The sequence below is a fragment of the Nothoprocta perdicaria genome, unplaced genomic scaffold (assembly GCF_003342845.1).
Source record: "Nothoprocta perdicaria isolate Ctin4 unplaced genomic scaffold, notPer1 scaffold_75, whole genome shotgun sequence".
Classification (NCBI taxonomy): Eukaryota; Metazoa; Chordata; class Aves; order Tinamiformes; family Tinamidae; genus Nothoprocta; species Nothoprocta perdicaria.
Window position 1 is genome coordinate 1,995,776 of NW_020456032.1, and position 17,622 is coordinate 2,013,397.

Sequence of the window (17,622 nt, forward strand, 5' to 3'; positions counted from 1 at the left end):
GGCGCCCGCCGCCGCGCGGGCCAATAGCAGGCGGCCACGTCCCGCGCCATGCGGCGCCGACCAATCGCCGTCTTCTACCGGCGTGGCGTCACGGCGCGGCGCCCGCTCCCGCTGTGGGCGCTGTGCGGCGCCGGCCCGGAGCGGGCCGGGGGGTCGTGGCGGGACCGCTCGGTTCGCAGCGTTCCCGGAGGGCTGAAACCGAGCCCGGGCGCGCGGCGGCGGCGGCTGCGAGTGGTGCCCGCGGGCGGACGGCGGTACCGCCCGCCCGGCCAAGGGCACTCGGCGCCGCCCTCCCGCCTCACGCTTCCGCCCTCACGCAGCCGCCCTTCCCAGCATGGCGGCGCGCCTGAGCCGCTGCGGCGCGCGGGCCAATCATCGAGCAAGCGTGGCGGAAGAGGGCGAGGCGGCAGCCAATGGGAGCGCGGCGGGGGCGGGGCGGCGGCGACAGCGGCGGCAAGGGGGGTGAAATTTCTGGAAGGTGCCGCGGCCGCGCTGAGCTGGGCCGGGCCGGGGCGCGTGCGGCGGGGCCGGCACCGGCACCAGGACCGGCACCGGGACCAGGACCGGGACCGGCACCGGGCGGCGAGCGCACTGCGGGCGGCCCCCGGCGCCGCCGCCATGAACCACAAGAGCAAGAAGCGGATCCGCGAGGCGAAGCGCAGCGCCCGGCCCGAGCTGAAGGACTCGCTGGACTGGACTCGCCACAACTACTGCGAGACCTTCCCGCTGAGCCCCGGCGCCTGCAAGGTGCGTGGCCTGGCGTGCGGGGAGCGCCCGGGGGAGCGGAGGGGCTGGCGGGGGGAAAGGGGCCCCGTGGGCAGGGGCGATGGGGGCTGAGGGGAGCGATGCGGGAGCAGGAAGGGTTGGGGAGGCTCAGCGGGGTATCGTGAGGGAAACTGGGGAGCGGGGTGTCTTGTGGGAGAGCCTTGGGGAATGCGGGGGGGCACAGGGGTGAGGGGAGCAGGAGCTGGGGGCTGTGCGGAATGGGGAGCTGGGGAGGGCAGGGAGGCCCTGTGAGGGGGCATGTGGAGCCAGCGGGGGCTGATGCTGACCAGCACCCTGGTCTTGGGGTGGATTTTGTCCCAGAGCTGCTTTTGGGAGCCTGGTGTAACTCCCGAGCAGCCCCCGGGCCCCCAGCTTGGGAGCCCACGCCGGGGGAGCAGCCAGCGCTCCTGGCAGAGGAGGAGACCAGCAGAGAGAGGGAAGGTGTCTGCCGAAAGGGCAGAGGTGCCTGGTAATGCCCCGCAGGAGCAGCGCCAACAACTGCAGCCGCCYGCCTCGCCGGTGGGTGTGAAGAGCAGGAGAAACAGCACCGCGCTCCTGGGCAAGCCTAAAATAACCCACGGGCAGCCTAATATACCCTCCTTGGCACAAAGTATGAGCGAGAGGGGCTTATTTAGTGCGCTCCTGGGATGTTTATCACTCCTAACAGTTCTGTGGTTTTTTTCTCTTGCCTCCGCAGGATAATGTGGAAAGGGCCGATGCACTCCAGTTAACAGTGGAAGAGTTTGTTGAGCGTTATGAGAAACCTTACAAGCCTGTAGTCTTGCTGAATGCTCAGGTGGGCTGGTCTGCTCAGGAGAAGTGGACTCTGGAACGTCTCAAACGCAAGTATAGGAACCAGAAGTTCAAATGTGGTGAGGACAATGATGGTTACTCTGTGAAGATGAAGATGAAATATTACATAGAGTACATGGAGACCACACGTGATGACAGCCCGCTCTACATCTTTGACAGCAGTTACGGAGAGCATCCCAAGCGTAGGAAACTCCTGGAGGACTACAAAGTGCCCAAATTCTTCACTGATGATCTTTTCCAGTATGCAGGAGAAAAGCGAAGGCCGCCTTACAGGTGAAGTATAACCAGAGCAAGATAAAACTAGCCTTTTTTTYCATCTTATTGGTCATTTCTAGATAGACATAATTGATTTATACAAAGCAGAACAATAGCTTTACATCTGTTATTTTGAGATGAGCCTGCATCAGTTACCTAGAGGGAGAGCGATGTAGCACCTTTGGTAGCAGAACCCAAAACTGTGACACAAAAAAATTATAAGTTCCCTATGTCTTTTTTTTTTAAGGTCAATTTGTCACACTACTTAGCTTAAAAGAATTGAGTCATTACTGAAAATTGTGCAGATTAATTTCTTGATGAGTGTGAAGTGCCTTGTGATTTTCAAATTGCTGAGTACCTCAAGCTGAACTTGTGAGTTTTGCCCCTATGAGTTATGTACAGCGTGGGATTTTGTTAAATTATGAGTCAGTCCTTTTAAGGTAAAGATCTTAAAATTATATATGAAGTGTGGAGATGAGTTGCTAGCTCCCCTGCAGATGGTGTTGACAGAGAACAGTATTTATTTTGCATTTACATAATCTTTTCCATCCCTTTTCAGTATCTAGCTGAAACCAGGAAAYCTCTAGTTGAAAACAGTGTTGAAATGACACTTGCTTCCTGGAGTCAAATGTAATTACCTGGTATTCAGCCTGCTGGATACAAAAATGATATTTATCTATGTTAATATTATTCTCCATAACAGTATGAGCACTAACTTTCCCAAGTAATTAAAGTCTTTCCATAGAGTGTTATAATTGACAGAGAATAGCTTGCCCTTTGAATGACACGGGGCTGGGTGGTTTTTTGTTGCCCTGGCAATGTTCCGTTCTAATCAAATAGAATGAGTTATAAACATGATATTCTGTTTTGCTTCCTTCCTGCAATCTGTCACGTCATGTGTCTCTAGTCCAGCTATAAGTTTTGGGAATAAACTGTGGAAACTTTCTCAAAAACACTGAAACTGGTATTTTAACAATGCTGTAACAGGACTGTAAGAGGAACATTTTCATCATTCACCTCTTAAAAAAAGTGCTGTGGGCAGACACTAAAGTGTACAAGGTGCAGTCTGTTAGAAACTGGTCATATCTGGAAAGTGGATATTCACTTATCAAAGTTCCAGACTCTCTAGTTTTCATAGTTAGGAACATGTCTATCTATCTATCTATATATATATATATATATTTACCTCCCCATCCACATGTACATTCTAAGCTTCTTGCTTGTGATCCTGGTATCCACAGAATTCTTACTTATTTGAAAAGGTGGTTTTCACAGAATCACGGATTGGTTAAGGTTGGAAGGGACCTCTAGAGATCATCCAGTCCAACCTTCCTGCTCCAGCAGGCACACCCAGAGCATGTGGCACAGGGCGGCATCCAGGCGAATTTTGAAGACCTCCAGAGMAGGAGACTCCACAACCTSCCTGGGCAGCCTGTGCCAGGGCTCTGTCACCCTCACAGTGAAGAATTTCCTCCTCACCTGGAGATGGAACTGCCTGTGTTGCAGTTTGAACCCATTTCCCCTTGTCCTGTCRCTGGCCACCACTAAGAAGAGCTTGTCCCCTTTCTCCCTACATTCTCCCTTCATGAACTTATCCATATTAATGAGATCCCTTCTCAGCCTTCTTTTCTCCAGAGAAAACAGGCCCAACTCACTCAGTTTAGCTCCTCATATGAGAGATGTTCCATTCCCTTAATCATCTTGGTTGCCCTCCACTGGACCCTCTCTAGAAGCTCCACGTTCCTCTTATACTGGAGAGCCCAGAAYTGCACCCAATGCTCCAGGTTTGGCCTCGCCAGAGCAAAGGGGCAGGATCCCCTCCCTTGACCTGCYGGCAACRTCCTCCTGATGCAGCCAGGATCCGATTGCTTTGTTTGAGGTTGTCCCTGTTTCTGAGAGAGGAGTGGTGCAGGAGAGAACATTGATGCCTCTTTGGGTTATGGGCTTGATCAAGGTACAGAAACAGATGAATACTGGCAGTTAACAGCATAACTGGAAACGTAAGAAAAATTGGTGCTCTCTAGCTTTGTGATCAGGACAGACACAAGGCAGATTGAGAGATTTGGTGGTGTATAGATAAAAAACTTGGAATTTAAGGTCCTTAAAGCATCTTCCATTTAAAAATAACATCTYCTAGGGGTTGTTGTCATATATTGAAATGACCTAGTTGTGTGGGGGGATTTTTGTTTGTTTTTGCTTGTTTTTTATCATGACAGGTTTCTAACAGTAAATCTGAAGACGTGGTGTGCGTTGCCTACAGTTCATTATAAATGCTTAAGGAAAGATAGCGGCAAATTTTAGTATCACTAAATGCCTGTGTGCGTAGATTGAGGTTGTAGTCAGAAAAGAAGTTTTGAGCAATGTATCTCTTCCTTCCTGAGACAGACTTGGCGCGTGGTCAGTTTCCTATAATTTTATTAATAAAAACTTCCATTTTGCTGTTCCTTAATGTTCTCCAAGGCTGATATGGACCAAGGATTGAGCTGACAGTAGAGCAGATAAGCACCTGCTTGCTCACAATTTTATGACTTTTGTGAAGTAGGAAGAGCGCAACTTGAAAGCCAAGCTTACAGTCTTGTAATCAGTGCTAGTAAATTATACCTGCAAATTACTCTACTTACCCCTGTATGGGAGGAGGGAAATGGAGGCGAGAGGTGATTTTCAGTATTTTGTGAGTCTTTGAGCTCCTGCTGCTGAGTTTTACCTGACTATCTGCCCCACAGTGGAAGGATCTTTTTGGAAGAAGCTGCAAATTTGTGGGCTTTAGTTTCTATCTTCTTTGCTGCCCACTTAAGAATTATTTCCCTTTTTTCCTCTCTTAACAGATGGTAAAACATCACCTCAGTTATCGCCTTTTATCAAGAAAGGAGATCTTATTCTTCTGTTTCAAAGAGAATGAGCAGTCAGAGGAGCTGTTACTTTTAAATACTTAAAGCAGGTTAAGTTCTGTATAGGGAAAAATAACCTTCATAAGTTGGTAATGAAGATATAAAGAGCAAATCCTGGCTGCCCGCTGGAATATAAACCCCAACTCGATAACAGTTGCAGTGAAAAGCTGCTGTAAATGAACAGAAGGCACAGAGGGCGGCGGGACTTGCATAGTTTTRTTCTACTTCTTATTTGTGTCGCCTTTTGTTCCACAGTGTTCTGCAGTTTTTGTTCCACTTATGAACCACAGATCTTAGAAAAATATAGGATAAAGAAGARCCTCCCACCTTGTAAGACTCCTATTGCAGTTAGGACTTAATGGCCTTCATGAAGATTTCTACTAAATCTTGAAATCGTATATATTTTATTGGAGGACTACTTATATTTCATAGCTGTACTTTATTCCAAAAGTCATCTTCAGTTTCCTGGCTCAGAGTGACTCCTGTCACCATTCTTGTTGATTTTTAGCTTAAAACAGTTGTATCGTTTGTTGTATTATTAATATAACAGTCTATTTTGATACAATATTGCTGCTGACTCTCTTTTGAGAACGCAAATGAAGATATTCTAGCTAAATTATTTCCCTTGGTTTCTAGCTGTTTCAAATTAACAGCTGTGAAAGAAAGAAAATGATTAACAACGGTGACTGCTTGTTTGCAATATATATATATATTTTTCCTTCATTTGCAGATGGTTTGTGATGGGCCCACCTCGCTCTGGAACAGGAATCCACATTGATCCCTTGGGAACTAGTGCTTGGAATGCCTTAGTCCAGGGACATAAGCGTTGGTGCCTCTTCCCCACCAGCACTCCCAGAGAGCTGATCAAAGTGACCCGAGAAGAGGGAGGGAACCAGCAGGATGAAGCCATCACCTGGTTCAATGTCATATATCCCAGGACACAGCTCTCCACCTGGCCCCCTGAATTCAAACCCCTGGAGATCTTACAGAAACCAGGCGAGACAGTCTTTGTGCCAGGTATGTACAGCCCTCTCCAGGAAGGGAATATGCAAGAAAGAACCATATTTTCACACAAGTGTAGCAGAGCTGAAGGCAAGAGTGCAGCTTGCTCACATGGCTCATCTTAGAGGAAAAAAAAGATGAGCCTTTAAACAGCTCTCCTTCAAGCTGGTCAAAAAGGGCTACGAATTCTGGGGCCCTCTTTGAGATTTTTTCAGTTATTTTCTGATCCCCCTGGAACATAAAAGACCAGTAACATAGGACTGTGCCAATGTAAAACTTGAGCTACAGTAAACTGTGTCCCAAAATGTGACCATAAACGAGATGATGATTGTAGGAGAACACTAAGGCATAAACGAACAAAAGTGTATGAATTCTAGTAGCTCTTGCACAAGCTTTTGAGGTTACATGCAGCATAGCAAATTCATCAGTGGATTTTATACTTGGTAACCTGTCTGCCTATGATTTTTTTGGTGGTGGGGGGGCGGTTTTCTCAAGGGTGTGGAAAGAGCTACTTAAGGGCACTGATACTTTCCACCCGCTTCTCTGAGACTAGACCTAATCTTGCAGTTGAAATCAGAAACCTAAGAGAATAGCATCCTTACCAGATGCTGTGTGCCTGTTATTACTGTGTGTGGCTAGTGGATAGAGTGGGTGAGCTCAGTGCCTGCATTCTGTCCTCTAAATCTGGCGTCGTTTTTGTGCAACACGGTGTATCGCTGCTGTCCACTTTGCTCGTCTCCCAAATACAGATGACTTCATGTTTGAAAAGCGCCTTGTGATTGTCTTGGCACTTACTAGCAACTCTTCAGTGTACCTTCTGTTAGGATTGTGTAGCTGTCTGCTTCCATTAAACTGTTTTAGTCTTTTCTTTGGGGTTAAGAGTAGATTGGAAGAACGTGACATAACTCTCTTTCTCTAGCTCCTCAATCCTGTGTAGGGGAACAGTTGGCATCTGCTTTTAATTGAAAGCTAAGTCTCTAACCATAAAAACCTTACTAAATCAGCATGGAAAGTGCTGTCCAGCTTAACAGAGGATCTCTGTGCAGACTGTGTTCCAGTGGCACTTGCTATTAAATAAACTGTCAGTAGCCAACGTGCTGCTGTCRAGTCAGATCTGTGGTGCACTGTGTGAGCTGGAGAATCTGGTCGAAGCACTGAGCAGCCCTCTTTAACAATGAATTCCATAATGTGACTGAAGAAGGAAGATKTAGCAACAAACTCATCTGTATTTGGGAGATGAGGTCCAGTTTCCACCTCTGCTTTGGGCAAACTGGGCTATGTTCCAGTTTGTGAGAGTACAGTAACATTATAGTTCAGCTATAACACATTGGAAAGCTAAAGAGAGTGGCGTTGTAATAGGGGGAGAAGTATTTGTGGTTGTTCTTAAACATAATTTCTGGTCGCTGGTGTTGTATTTATAGGTGGCTGGTGGCACGTGGTCCTCAATCTCGACACAACCATTGCCATCACACAAAACTTTGCCAGCTGTACCAACTTCCCCGTGGTGTGGCACAAGACGGTAAGAGGGAGGCCCAAATTATCACGGAAATGGTACCGGTGAGTGACTTAGTAACTTCCTCCCCATGTTCTTCATAAACATGGTTGTAGTTCTTCATGCCCCATTGCTGCTTGAAGGCTAATCCGTACTTTCAATTTTATTTAGGATCTTAAAGCAGGAACATCCTGACCTAGCAGCGTTGGCCGATTCAGTTGATTTACAGGAATCTACTGGTATTGCTTCTGATAGTTCTAGTGATTCTTCCAGTTCTTCAAGTTCTAGCTCCTCAGACTCTGATTCAGAGGTAAGATTTTTACCACCTGATCTGTATTCTGCAATTTTATTGTTTTATTTTTGCTCACGTGGAGGCCGACTCTAATAATGGTCCCAATAGTCGCCTATTATAGAAGAAATGAGCAAAAAGCAAATAAAGGGAGTGCATGGTGGCGGGTTCTGTTCTCAGCAGGTTCTGTTTGCTAAAGGCTATCTTTGTATCACTAAATAAATTTGGCTTGTTTGATCTATGTATACATAACATGTAAATCAATYGCTGATTTAGCTAAGCTGTCCTATCTGAACTGGCTGCAGAACTGCTGTTTTGCAAACGGCGGGGAGCCAGGATGTCAGTTGTGACACTGGACTTCTCTAGGTGACCTGCTGAGATACCCGTAATGCCCCAAGCTACTGAGTCTGCATCCATAAAGTGAGGTCCCTGAAGGAGGCCAAGTGAGTGCACCAGTTGTCCAGAATTTGCTGTGGTCACTGAAAATTGAATATCTCTCTCTCCAGGCTTTAAATCCCTTAATTTTAAATTGATTTCATAGAGCTAAATCTAAAATAGCAGGTGTTCTTTGAACTTTTGGTTACTTAGCACTACTGTGGTAGCTCTTACAGTGATTTTTGGAGCACAAACACAGTTTACTAGCCTTCTYTAATTTCACTGAATTCTGCTTTATTTTTATGTATTTTTCTCTGCACACTTCAGTGTGACTCTGGCTCGGAGACAGAGGGAATGATGCATCGGAGGAAGAAGAGGCGGACGTGTAGCATGGTGGGGAACGGTGACACAACGTCCCAAGATGACTGTGTGAGCAAAGAGCGCAGCTCCTCCAGGTGACCTGATGGCAACTCTATTAATTTTAACGAACAAAAGACAATCCGAGGCAGAGCTGGGAGAAGTGAGCTAGGGTGATTCGTCAGGATAGAGAGCTGGAGAGCAAGAGTCTCTTCCAGAATGTGAAGCTATTGGTGATGCCCTCCCTCCAGGAATTGTTTTAATTGCTCCAAWCAGAAAACTTTAAGATTTTGGTATTTTTTTTAAATGAGCTTTTACATTATTTAATAAACAGTTTTATTACTTTTCTTAATTGTCTCTTTCAATAGAGAATATTCTTTTTTTTTTTTTTTTTTTTTTAATGGGAGAGATGGAAGGTTTTGGCTGTGCTCTTCAGAGCACAAGAGAACAGTAAACAGCTAAACATGAGGAATGATCAGGCGAGATTTGTCTTTGGACATTGGTTGTCCAAAGAGAAAACCTTCAAATAGCAATACAGTTTCTCTTATGTTCTTGTTGCCTGGATTATTTCAATTTGGCCTGCTGCCTTATGTGTTAACAAAATTTATCCAAGTCCCCAGCAGGTAGTTGAAAATAAAAGAGATCTTTTTTGCCATCTGGGCCTGAAGAACTGAAATGAGGTATTGTTTGGAATAAAATTCTTGAGGAAAGATATTCTCTGAACTGGCCAGGTTAAAAACTAGGTGTTTGCCAGTATTATCTGTGGGAGAAACTTAGCAGTTCTTGGCTAAACTTAAGCATTTCTCTCATATAGAAGAGGCTTGCTCACGTTCTCGAGTGTGTTCCTCTCAGCATGGCTAACTGAAGCTGCTGTATGAGCTGCCTGTCTTCCGTAGGGTGTTGGCTAGCTCTTGGTCTACTGGTTGCTTCAGATTTGAAATGTCCACAAATATTGTGGTGAGCTAGTGTAGAGCTGAGAAAGCGCAGGCTGCCAACAGCAGGCCTGACATCCTGGTGTGGGTGCTGTCTAAAGCCCTGTTTGCCTCTCTTTTGGCCATTTATGTTGCTGATAGGTAGTGTTCTCTTGCTCTCTGGAGTCGCTCATAACGAAATACAGTCAAATTACAAGTACAGAGCACCCTTAGACAGTTGATGGGAACTGCATTGACTGCTTATTTTGTGTAGAGGTTTTAGCAACTTACTGCAATGTTATCAACTCATTTTTCAGCAGCCAGTTGCAACTCCAGGCAGGGAAGGAGCAGCAGGAGCTAATGAAGATTCATGCAGACCCCAGTTTTTGTTTCAGTACATCTAGAATTGCAGATCACACATACAGTTGTGTCTTAAAGGGCATAAGTATTTTAAGGTCTTTGTACTTCAGACATTGAAATGAGCACAGTATGCTTTAAATACTGGCATCTAGAACCTTTCCTTTTCAGATTTCACCATTTTTTACCACGATTTTTGTTGGTTGTTCTTCCCTTATGTCTTGAAGATGGGTGGGATTTCTGCTCCAGCTATATGAGGGATTAGTTAATAGAAACAGCTCCAAATATGAAGTCATAACTTGTGCAATTCTATAGGAGGAAACAAAAAAATAAGATGAGCCTGCATGCTGTGATCCTGTGTCCTGGTCTGMGGGGTAATGCTGCAGTTGTTGACAGGCAGTTGTACTTTTTTTGACAGGATTAGGGACTCTTGTGGAGGCCGCACTTAGCCCTGAGAGATCAGAACACCCGTCTAGAGGCAGCTGCCGCTCGGAGCTCCGTTAGCAGCCAGCCAGCTCTGTTCTACCCCCTTCTGCTCCTCCTTCTCATGGTCCTTGAGTTTCTGTCACTTTGATCCAAACATCTGTCTTCGTTCCGTACTGTGGAAGGTTGGCTCCTCTCTAACCTAAGGGGGAACGGCCCGGTTCGACGTGACTGTGCAATGCTTTGTCCCCTCCGCGCCCCGAGTGAGTGCACTAAGTACCCAGCCCTGGGTAAGGACATGCCAAGTATTTACTGGCTCACGTGACTGGCAAGGAAGACAACGGTCCGTTTTTAAAGAACTCTTTTTAAAAAAAAAACAGCGGGTAGATGTAGAAACCTGCCTTGCTTTGACACTGTCATATGTTTACATGTTGTCCTGTACACTTGAGGAAAGGAACACCAGCCCTCCTGGCCTGGCCGAGCGTCCGAGGGATCTTGTACTGGAATTTCAGGATGGGGAGGTGGTAGGAATGCTTCAAACACTGAAGTAGCTTCAGTGGACGTGAGCGCCTACCCGAAGCGTCTCTCGTGGTCTTAATCTACGTGCATGCACTAAACCAGGTTGATAAGGTGCAACACCTTAACCAGCAACAGTCCTTTTACTTTTGCTCTGTGTCRGTGAGTAGTAACAAAGACGCACTAGCACCTTGCCACAGAAAGCCGGGGGAACAGGAGAATCTTGGAGCTTCTTGCACAGCAAAGAAGTCTGCAGTTGCCACTAGGGTGCTGGGGTCCCGTTCACCACTAGGCAATAACTGGCAGGTCGATTCTTATAGTAACAGCCATTGCTGGGCTTTAAATACCAAGCAGTTACAGTGCCATGGGCGTCTTCAGGCCGGTGCAGCTCACACACAAATGGTTCTTTGAGGTTGTGGCTTGGGTAATTTGCAGAATTAGTGGTGCCAATTTGAAAGGTCTGGGAGGGGGACAYGTCTGATCGTTTTAAAAAGAAAGAAAAAAGTGATTCTTAAGTCTATRTAGATGAATTTGTGCCAGGTGAAGCCCTTGTCCCTAAGGGACGTGCAGGATTTTTTTTAAGCAGGGGCTGTGGTAGTGTCAGCTGTCGGGGTCCTGCTGAAGCTGCACCACAAGGAAATGGTTCCTTATCCTCTGATGTGAAGAGCAGAGCCGGGAGCGGCTGGGTCGGGATGCTGCCCCGGGAGCTCCTGCCCGAGGAGAGGACACGAGGTGTCACCTCAGTGCTGCTGGTCGGAAGAGGAAGCGTGGTGGAGGACGTGTGTCGTTCTGCTAACCACACAGGAATGCCCAGGTCCTTGCGTACCAAGCAGCAGGTGGGCAGCCTTAAGTGTGACTTTCTTACACGTATTCGATTGGGTAGAACCCAGAATGTTGCTCGTTTGGGTTTTTCCATTTTAGCTTTTTTAACCTTGTTTTTCTTCCTATTTAAACACCCTCTCCCTTTTTGGAGACCAGGCCACAGGCTGTTTTACAAAGGAGCCCTATTTATATTTGTCACGATTTGTTTCTGAGTATTCTGTGCTGATCACTTCACGTAAAACCAACGTAATGGTGGAAAAGCTGGAAGGAGGGAAGGTTTATTGGTCCTCTCAGTCGTCCAGACCCCTGAGTGTCTTGGGGATAGCCAGGTGTGAATGAGCCTTCTGCCTGAAGGAAACCTCCCAGCCTTCTGGCCAAGGTTGCCTTCTCATTGCCCAGCTCAACAGCCCAGGAGCCTGTACAAAGCACATAGTCCTCATCGGGCAGAGCGAGCTGCAACTGCTGCTTCTTGGGAGAGAATAGGGTTGGATTGGGAAAGGCTCAGGGGCTGCTGCAGCCCTCGTGGCGAGGGGAGCTCTGTTGTGAACACTGCTGCGGTGTGAGCAAGGCGGCCTCTTCTTGGGTGCTGGCTAAGGTAAGGTGGCTTCTGCTGTGGCTTCCCGTTGCTTTGGGCATGCACGGCTGCAGCTTTGCCCTCTGCGGATCTCCGCCGCGCTCGCCAGGCTCACGGCGGCGCCGGGAAAGCCGGGCCTGCTCCATCCGAAGCACAAGCGGCTGATCCGCACTGCAGAATACCCCTCTGTGCCTGTGAACTCTTGGGTAGCGTGAAATAAACCCTTTCAAACGGAAGCCCGTGTTCGGCTGACGTCGCTCGCTGCGAGGCGGCGGGTCTGAGCGGAACGGCAGGCGCCGGCGTCGCAGCAACGCTGTACGACTCGTCCACGAGGCACTTTCTCGTCCGAAATAAGGTATTCCCAAGTCCAGGAATTGGGACTCCGGGATCTCCGGGTCTGCTGCTCGCAGGCTGTTGCCTCGGCCGCCCTGGTGAGCTTGTCTGTTTTATTAGATGGAAAAATACCTACCTCACAGGGGTGTTGTGAGGCTGAAATGTAATTACTGTGTAAGCTGCTCTGAGGTGCTCCTCCTGCAGCAAGTGCTCCAGAAACGGGAGGCCGGCTCCGACCTCCTGAGCTGGCAGTAGCTTTTCCCACCGGAGCGCGTTAGGGAGGCTCTTGGTTCCATAGCAGCCCCCTTCAAAGCGGCACGTAGGGCACAAACTGTGTCTGAGGGAGACTCTTTGGTTTCACCAGAGCTTAACTGTTGGCGTTTTGTGGCCTGTTCCAAAGAGGACGTCCTCCCCGATGAGGATTTTTCCTCACGTGGGCCAGGCGAGTTATCCCTGATAAGGGACTGAGCCTCCCTGGCCTTATAGGAAGGAGGGGGGAACTAGTCCTGTGGAGCCCCTTGTTCCAAACCAGGCCTGTGTAGGGATTTAAACATAAACCAGCGCWGTGCCCGGCTCTGTGCTGGGGACAGGGCTCAGTGCTGGCCCTCCCCACCCTGCAGGGCCTTGGATCTGCCCCTGTCCCCTGCAGAGCCCSGGAGCGCTCGGATGGAGGAGGCTGGAGGCTCCGCGAGGCTCCTYGGCCGCCGCTCGCGCTTCGCCCCGTCCGGGTTGTCTCCTCGACGGCGCTCGGCCTCTCCAAACGCTCAGCTACAGGCAGCAGCCTCCGTAATGCACCTCGACCTTKTCCTGCCGAGTCCCCGGGGCAGGAGGCAGCGCTGCCGGTTGAGTCCCGGGCGCCCGCGGGCTGCTCCCAAAGGCGGCTTTTGTCCTTCCCGCGGAGCGGAGCGGGAGGGACGCGCTGGGACAGTCGCACTCTCAGCCCTAGCCCGGCCACTGCCATTAGATGCTTTTTAGCACCCCGTCCAGCAGAGCTGGGATCCTATTAATTGTCTTGTTTGGATGATTGTGGTTTTGCTTTTTATTTTAAATAAAATCAATTATTTTGCATTATTCTTGTTAGTCTTTTTTTTCCTTTTTTTCTTTTTTTTTAGTCCATACCATGAGTGTAAAACCTGGCCTCCGGGCAGAGCCGAGCTTTGGTCCGCTGTTCCTGCGTATCCGGGAGCTTCGGGGACGGAGTCGAGCGCAGGCGGCAGCGGCTTTCAGAGGAACTCCTGGAGCATCAGCCAGCCCGATGCCACAAAATTGGGACGGTGGTGGCCAAAAGCAACCCAGAGCCGTTGCAGAAGTGTTTCTGTTAAGAGTCTCCTGCATCCTGTTCCCGGGAGATGATTTTATGTAGTTACAGCTTTAAGATGATCCCATAATTTTCCCTAATTTGCAGGAACTGGTGGTCACTTTGGTGACGAGGGTGGCCTTGCCATCTAGATGTGACTTCTCCCGATTTATTGACCCGTGTTCCAGGTGACAGGGACACAGCAGCCCCTTGCAGCTGGGGGGCAGCCGGCTCAGGCCATGATCACTAGTGGGGAGCAGAGAGGAGGGGTCTCGTCCAGCGCTTGGGCTGCTGCTTGCTGCAGATTTTAAATGTCCACAAATATTTGGTTTATGTGACATTGCGTGAGAGGGGGCGCGGAGCTGCGGGGGCCTTTGCAGCATCTTTGCTGTTTCTGCTCCATTCCTCTAGTTTAATGTGTATATATATAAAAAGAAACTTGCTGCTGCTTTCTTGMCCTTTAGAAAGCAGATTGCAAAGAGAACAACACTGCATTCCTGCTCTGATCCAAAGCAACCGATGGTTTTGGAGACTGATTTGGGCTTAAGGTGCTTGTGGCATCTCGCCTTTTCAAGGCGTGTAAAGATCCCTGCACCCGCGTGCACGGCTCCTGCTTCAGGAGGAGTAATCGGAGGATGCAGAGCTGCCTGGAACTGCGTTTAAAACAAATAGTTTCCTTTCCAGTTTGGGAAGTGGCAGGTCCCAACTACAGGCCGTGTCCGTAGAGTCAKGCATGGAGGTCAGGACGCTGCCTTCCGTCCCGTGCTGCCGTGTTTGGTTTCCTGGGCCGGTCTGGGGAAGGGGAAAAGGGTGACCTGCTAAACCGGGTCTTTTCTTTGCGACTGCAGAGAGCTCTGTGGGCTCCGCGGCGCGACGGCCGCGGGAGAGGGGAGCCATGTGCGGGAGAGGGGAGCCGTGTGCGGGAGAGGGGAGCCGTGTGCGGGACAGGGGAGCCGTGTGCGGCGGTGGCCGCAGCGCAGGTGACAGCCCGTGAAGCGGGGCAGACCGCAGGGCGCTCGGGAGCCACGGGCGCTGCCGCTCGCTCCAACCGCACTCCAGGGCCCGGGCCCGGCGCCGCGGTGGCCGCTGCAGCGCGGCGCCGCTGCCAAGAGAGGGCAGCTCCGTCCCGGGCGTCGCACGCGCCCAGCGGCCTCCGCAGCCTCCGGCATCCAGCAGCCTCCGCACCCCACAGCATCCAGCGGCCTCCGCAGCCTCCAGCATCCAGCAGCTTCCGCACCCCACAGCCTCTGCACTCTGCAGCCTCCACACCCCACAGCCTCCGCACCCCGCAGCCTCCAGCGGCCTCCGCAGCCTCCAGCATCCAGCAGCCTCCGCACTCAGCAGCCTCCGCACCCGTGGCCTCTGCACCCCGCAGCCTCTGCACTCAGCGGCCTCCGTACCCCATGGCCTCTGCACCCAGCAGCCTCCACATCCCGCAGCCTCCACACACAGCAGCCTCTGCACCCTGCAGCCTCCAGCATCCAGCAGCCTCCAGCATCCAGCAGCCTCCACACTCAGCAGCCTCCGCATCCAGCAGCCTCCGTACCCCGCAGCCTCCGGCATCCAGCCTCAGCACATAGACAAGGAGAGGTCACCTGCTCGTCCCCCAGCCCCAGGGCTGCTCTGYGGAGCTCCCGAGGGACGCCAGGGAAGCAGCAGCCTCCCGCGATGCCYGCGGTGCTGGTCCTGCTGCGGATCCTGCTCCGGGCGCGCTCCGAGGCAGCCYGCATTGCAGGGAGCAGCCGGTGGGAGGAACCCTGTGGATATCTGTCCTTCCCGCGGCCACCCCGCTGCACCCGGGCAAGCTCAATCCGTCCGTTTGCCACCTGAGGGCCGCAGAGGGATCATGAAGGCACCGCACGGCATCCGCTGGCCTAAGGTTGCTCTGCCTATGCTGCTGAACCGGGCCTGGGTGTAGGGAGCAGAGCTTTGTTGCTCATTCTGCCACCACGTCACTAATCCAGACCAGATGCGCATGTTCTTGCCCAAGTGTCCCTGACGCTCCTGGGTGCTGCTCTTTACGGGTGTTTCCCAGAAATGTCTGTGCCTGCAGCTCTCACAAYGAGGAGGGCGGGAGGTTGCAGCATCCCAAGAGGATCATTGAGGTCCAAAGTCGGATGCTCCTAGTGACCGTCTCCAGCCGTAGCTCCATTCGGTTTCCCTTCARCGAGCCCTGTGCCGGAAGAACCTTGCGAGTTGGTGCCACATACGGCGTGTGGAGGTGATAAATGGCAGTTGGGAAGGTGCACGTGGAATGGTGACGTGCTCAGTCTCTGCATCGGTTAATGACGGGTTAATGCAACACGGCTGGGAATTGCTGCTAGTCCTGACACAACTCGCCTGGCCCTGGCAATGGGGCTGGGCTGGCGCTGSGGCCACCGGAGGTGGCAAACGCTGGGTCGCCAGGGCACCCCCGGCCCCTGCAGGGGATGCCAGAGCCAAGGGATGCGCTGGAGGTGGGACGGAGGCTTCACGGCTCCAGGTGCTCGCCTGAACTCCAAGGTTGTTTAAAAACAGAAAGGAATTCACACAAATCCGATTAGCCGTCACCTCTCCAAGCACYGCCCAAGCGCAGAGGAGCCTGTGCCAGCTCCTAATCAAAGATCATCCTGGCCCGTGAGGCGAGACCATCCCGGCCGCGCAGTCCGCGGACACGGCTTTGGACTCSCTGCAAGCGGCTTCTAGAAATGGCTTGATGCAGAATTCCAGCCTCAATGTCATTATTCCAGGCCTATTTATATCCAGGAGCATTCCTGGCCGTTGCATGCATCGTGCTTTTCCATTACTTTCATCTAGTGAGTCAAACTTTTGGAAGGCAGTAGCTTTGCTGAACGAAAGAATGGATTTGGGGCTGGAGAGGAAGAAAAGGGACCAAAAATACCTCCTAAAAAGAGTAACATTTGCAGGAAACCTCTGTTACAGAGTCTCTGCCTTCCTGGGGCTCAGCTCTGGAGTAGTTCCGATGACAGGGGCCTGGGAACCACGGAATTACATGGGAGAAGGGAAGTTAAGCCCTGTGGCCACTTGTTACTAAGAATACAATGATCCATACGCTAACGATCGGCTGCTTGATAGGATTACCCACAAACGGCAGCGAGGATCATGGCTGCACTTCCTTCCTCCGCCCCGGGGGACTTAATCCTGGCTTTGCGCTTTGTTTTAAGTCGGTCGATGGAAGGCTCTGTGCACGGAGCTGCCTCCAAGGCCTTTGGCCCGCGGGAAGATCCCCCGTTCGCTGCCCATGCCTGGAAAGGGAAGCGGGAGCAGCTCCGACCTGCTCATTGCAGGGCGCGCTGCAAAGCGGTGGCGCAAGGAYGGAGTCCACCGGTGCTGGGCTCCGCACGGACCCAACGACTCCCTCATTTAACTCCGTGCTCCCTCCTCATGGCCTTTGGCCGTCCCTTTTCAACCCCCCCAGCAGCAGTGCAGGGGCGCTTCTCTTGCCACCCTGGCACCCCTGTGCCCCGTGCAGGAGCAGGCTCTGCGGCGCCCCAAGCAGCGGGCTCCTTGTGGCACGTCACACACGTGCCACCGCTGTCACCGCAGCTCCCGGGGCAGCGGAGGAAGGCGCTGGGGCTCGGRGCAGGACCGCTCCGCACCGGGACGAGGCTTCCAGCGCGTGGCACCGGCGCCGGCACGGCCTGAGCACTAGCCGGGTGCAAAGGAGTCACTCAGTGTCCCWGGGGCGCCCGGAGCTGCGCGGGGGAGGCGGCCGGGGGGCGCGTGCGCACGTTGCGCAGTGCGGGTGCTTCGGATGGGGCAAAACTCAGTGGGCACCTAATCGTGGAGCGCCCTGTCTGGGCTGCGCGTCTGCATCCCACCCAAGGGCACTGCCACAGGTGGGGCCTCCCTGCGCTGCCCCAAGGCCTGAGCGTGCCAGGGGGATGGGATTCGTGTGCGTCCTATGGGGTATCCCTGTGCATCCTGGGGAGGGGTAGCCACACGTGCATCCCGGGAGGGGTAGCCATGTGCATCCCGGGAGGGGTTATCCACGTGCATCCAGGGAGGGTACCCATGTGCATCCCAGGGGAGGGGTACCCATATGCATCCCGGGGGGGGGAGTATCCATGCGCATCCCAGGGGAGGGGTACCCATGTGCATCCCGGGGGGAGGAAGATCCATGTGCATCCCAGGTGGGGGGTATCCATGTGCG

General features: G+C 51.6%; 3 protein-coding genes across 4 annotated transcripts in view; 2 read left to right on the forward strand and 1 right to left on the reverse strand.

Moving 5' to 3' along the window:
- Positions 1 to 376, reverse strand: part of METTL23 (methyltransferase like 23) — a 2,353-nt gene extending 1,977 nt beyond the window's left edge. The window contains exon 1 of the mRNA XM_026051391.1: positions 317 to 376. Within this exon, the coding sequence (XP_025907176.1) occupies positions 317 to 376 (60 nt within the window). The remainder of the gene's footprint in view (positions 1 to 316) is intronic.
- Positions 377 to 527: 151 nt separating this feature from the next.
- On the forward strand, positions 528 to 12,705 carry JMJD6 (jumonji domain containing 6, arginine demethylase and lysine hydroxylase). 2 transcript variants are annotated; one of them, XR_003251250.1, is made up of 7 exons: positions 528 to 747; positions 1,463 to 1,851; positions 5,452 to 5,738; positions 7,145 to 7,280; positions 7,387 to 7,525; positions 7,871 to 7,947; positions 8,207 to 8,267. XR_003251250.1 is itself a non-coding variant. In XM_026051430.1 (7 exons), exons 1-7 carry the CDS (start codon positions 619 to 621, stop codon positions 9,951 to 9,953), a joined length of 1,239 nt encoding a protein of 412 aa, XP_025907215.1. In that variant the 5' UTR covers positions 528 to 618; the 3' UTR covers positions 9,954 to 12,705. The 2 variants fall into 2 exon arrangements, 1 of the variants encoding a protein (XP_025907215.1); XM_026051430.1 differs by lacking the exon at positions 7,871 to 7,947 and adding an exon at positions 9,923 to 12,705 and having other exon boundaries at positions 8,207 to 8,334.
- MXRA7 (matrix remodeling associated 7) overlaps positions 11,136 to 17,622 on the forward strand; it is a 32,541-nt gene continuing 26,054 nt past the window's right edge. The window contains exon 1 of the mRNA XM_026051393.1: positions 11,136 to 11,279. Coding sequence (XP_025907178.1) covers positions 11,136 to 11,279 — 144 coding nt within the window. The remainder of the gene's footprint in view (positions 11,280 to 17,622) is intronic.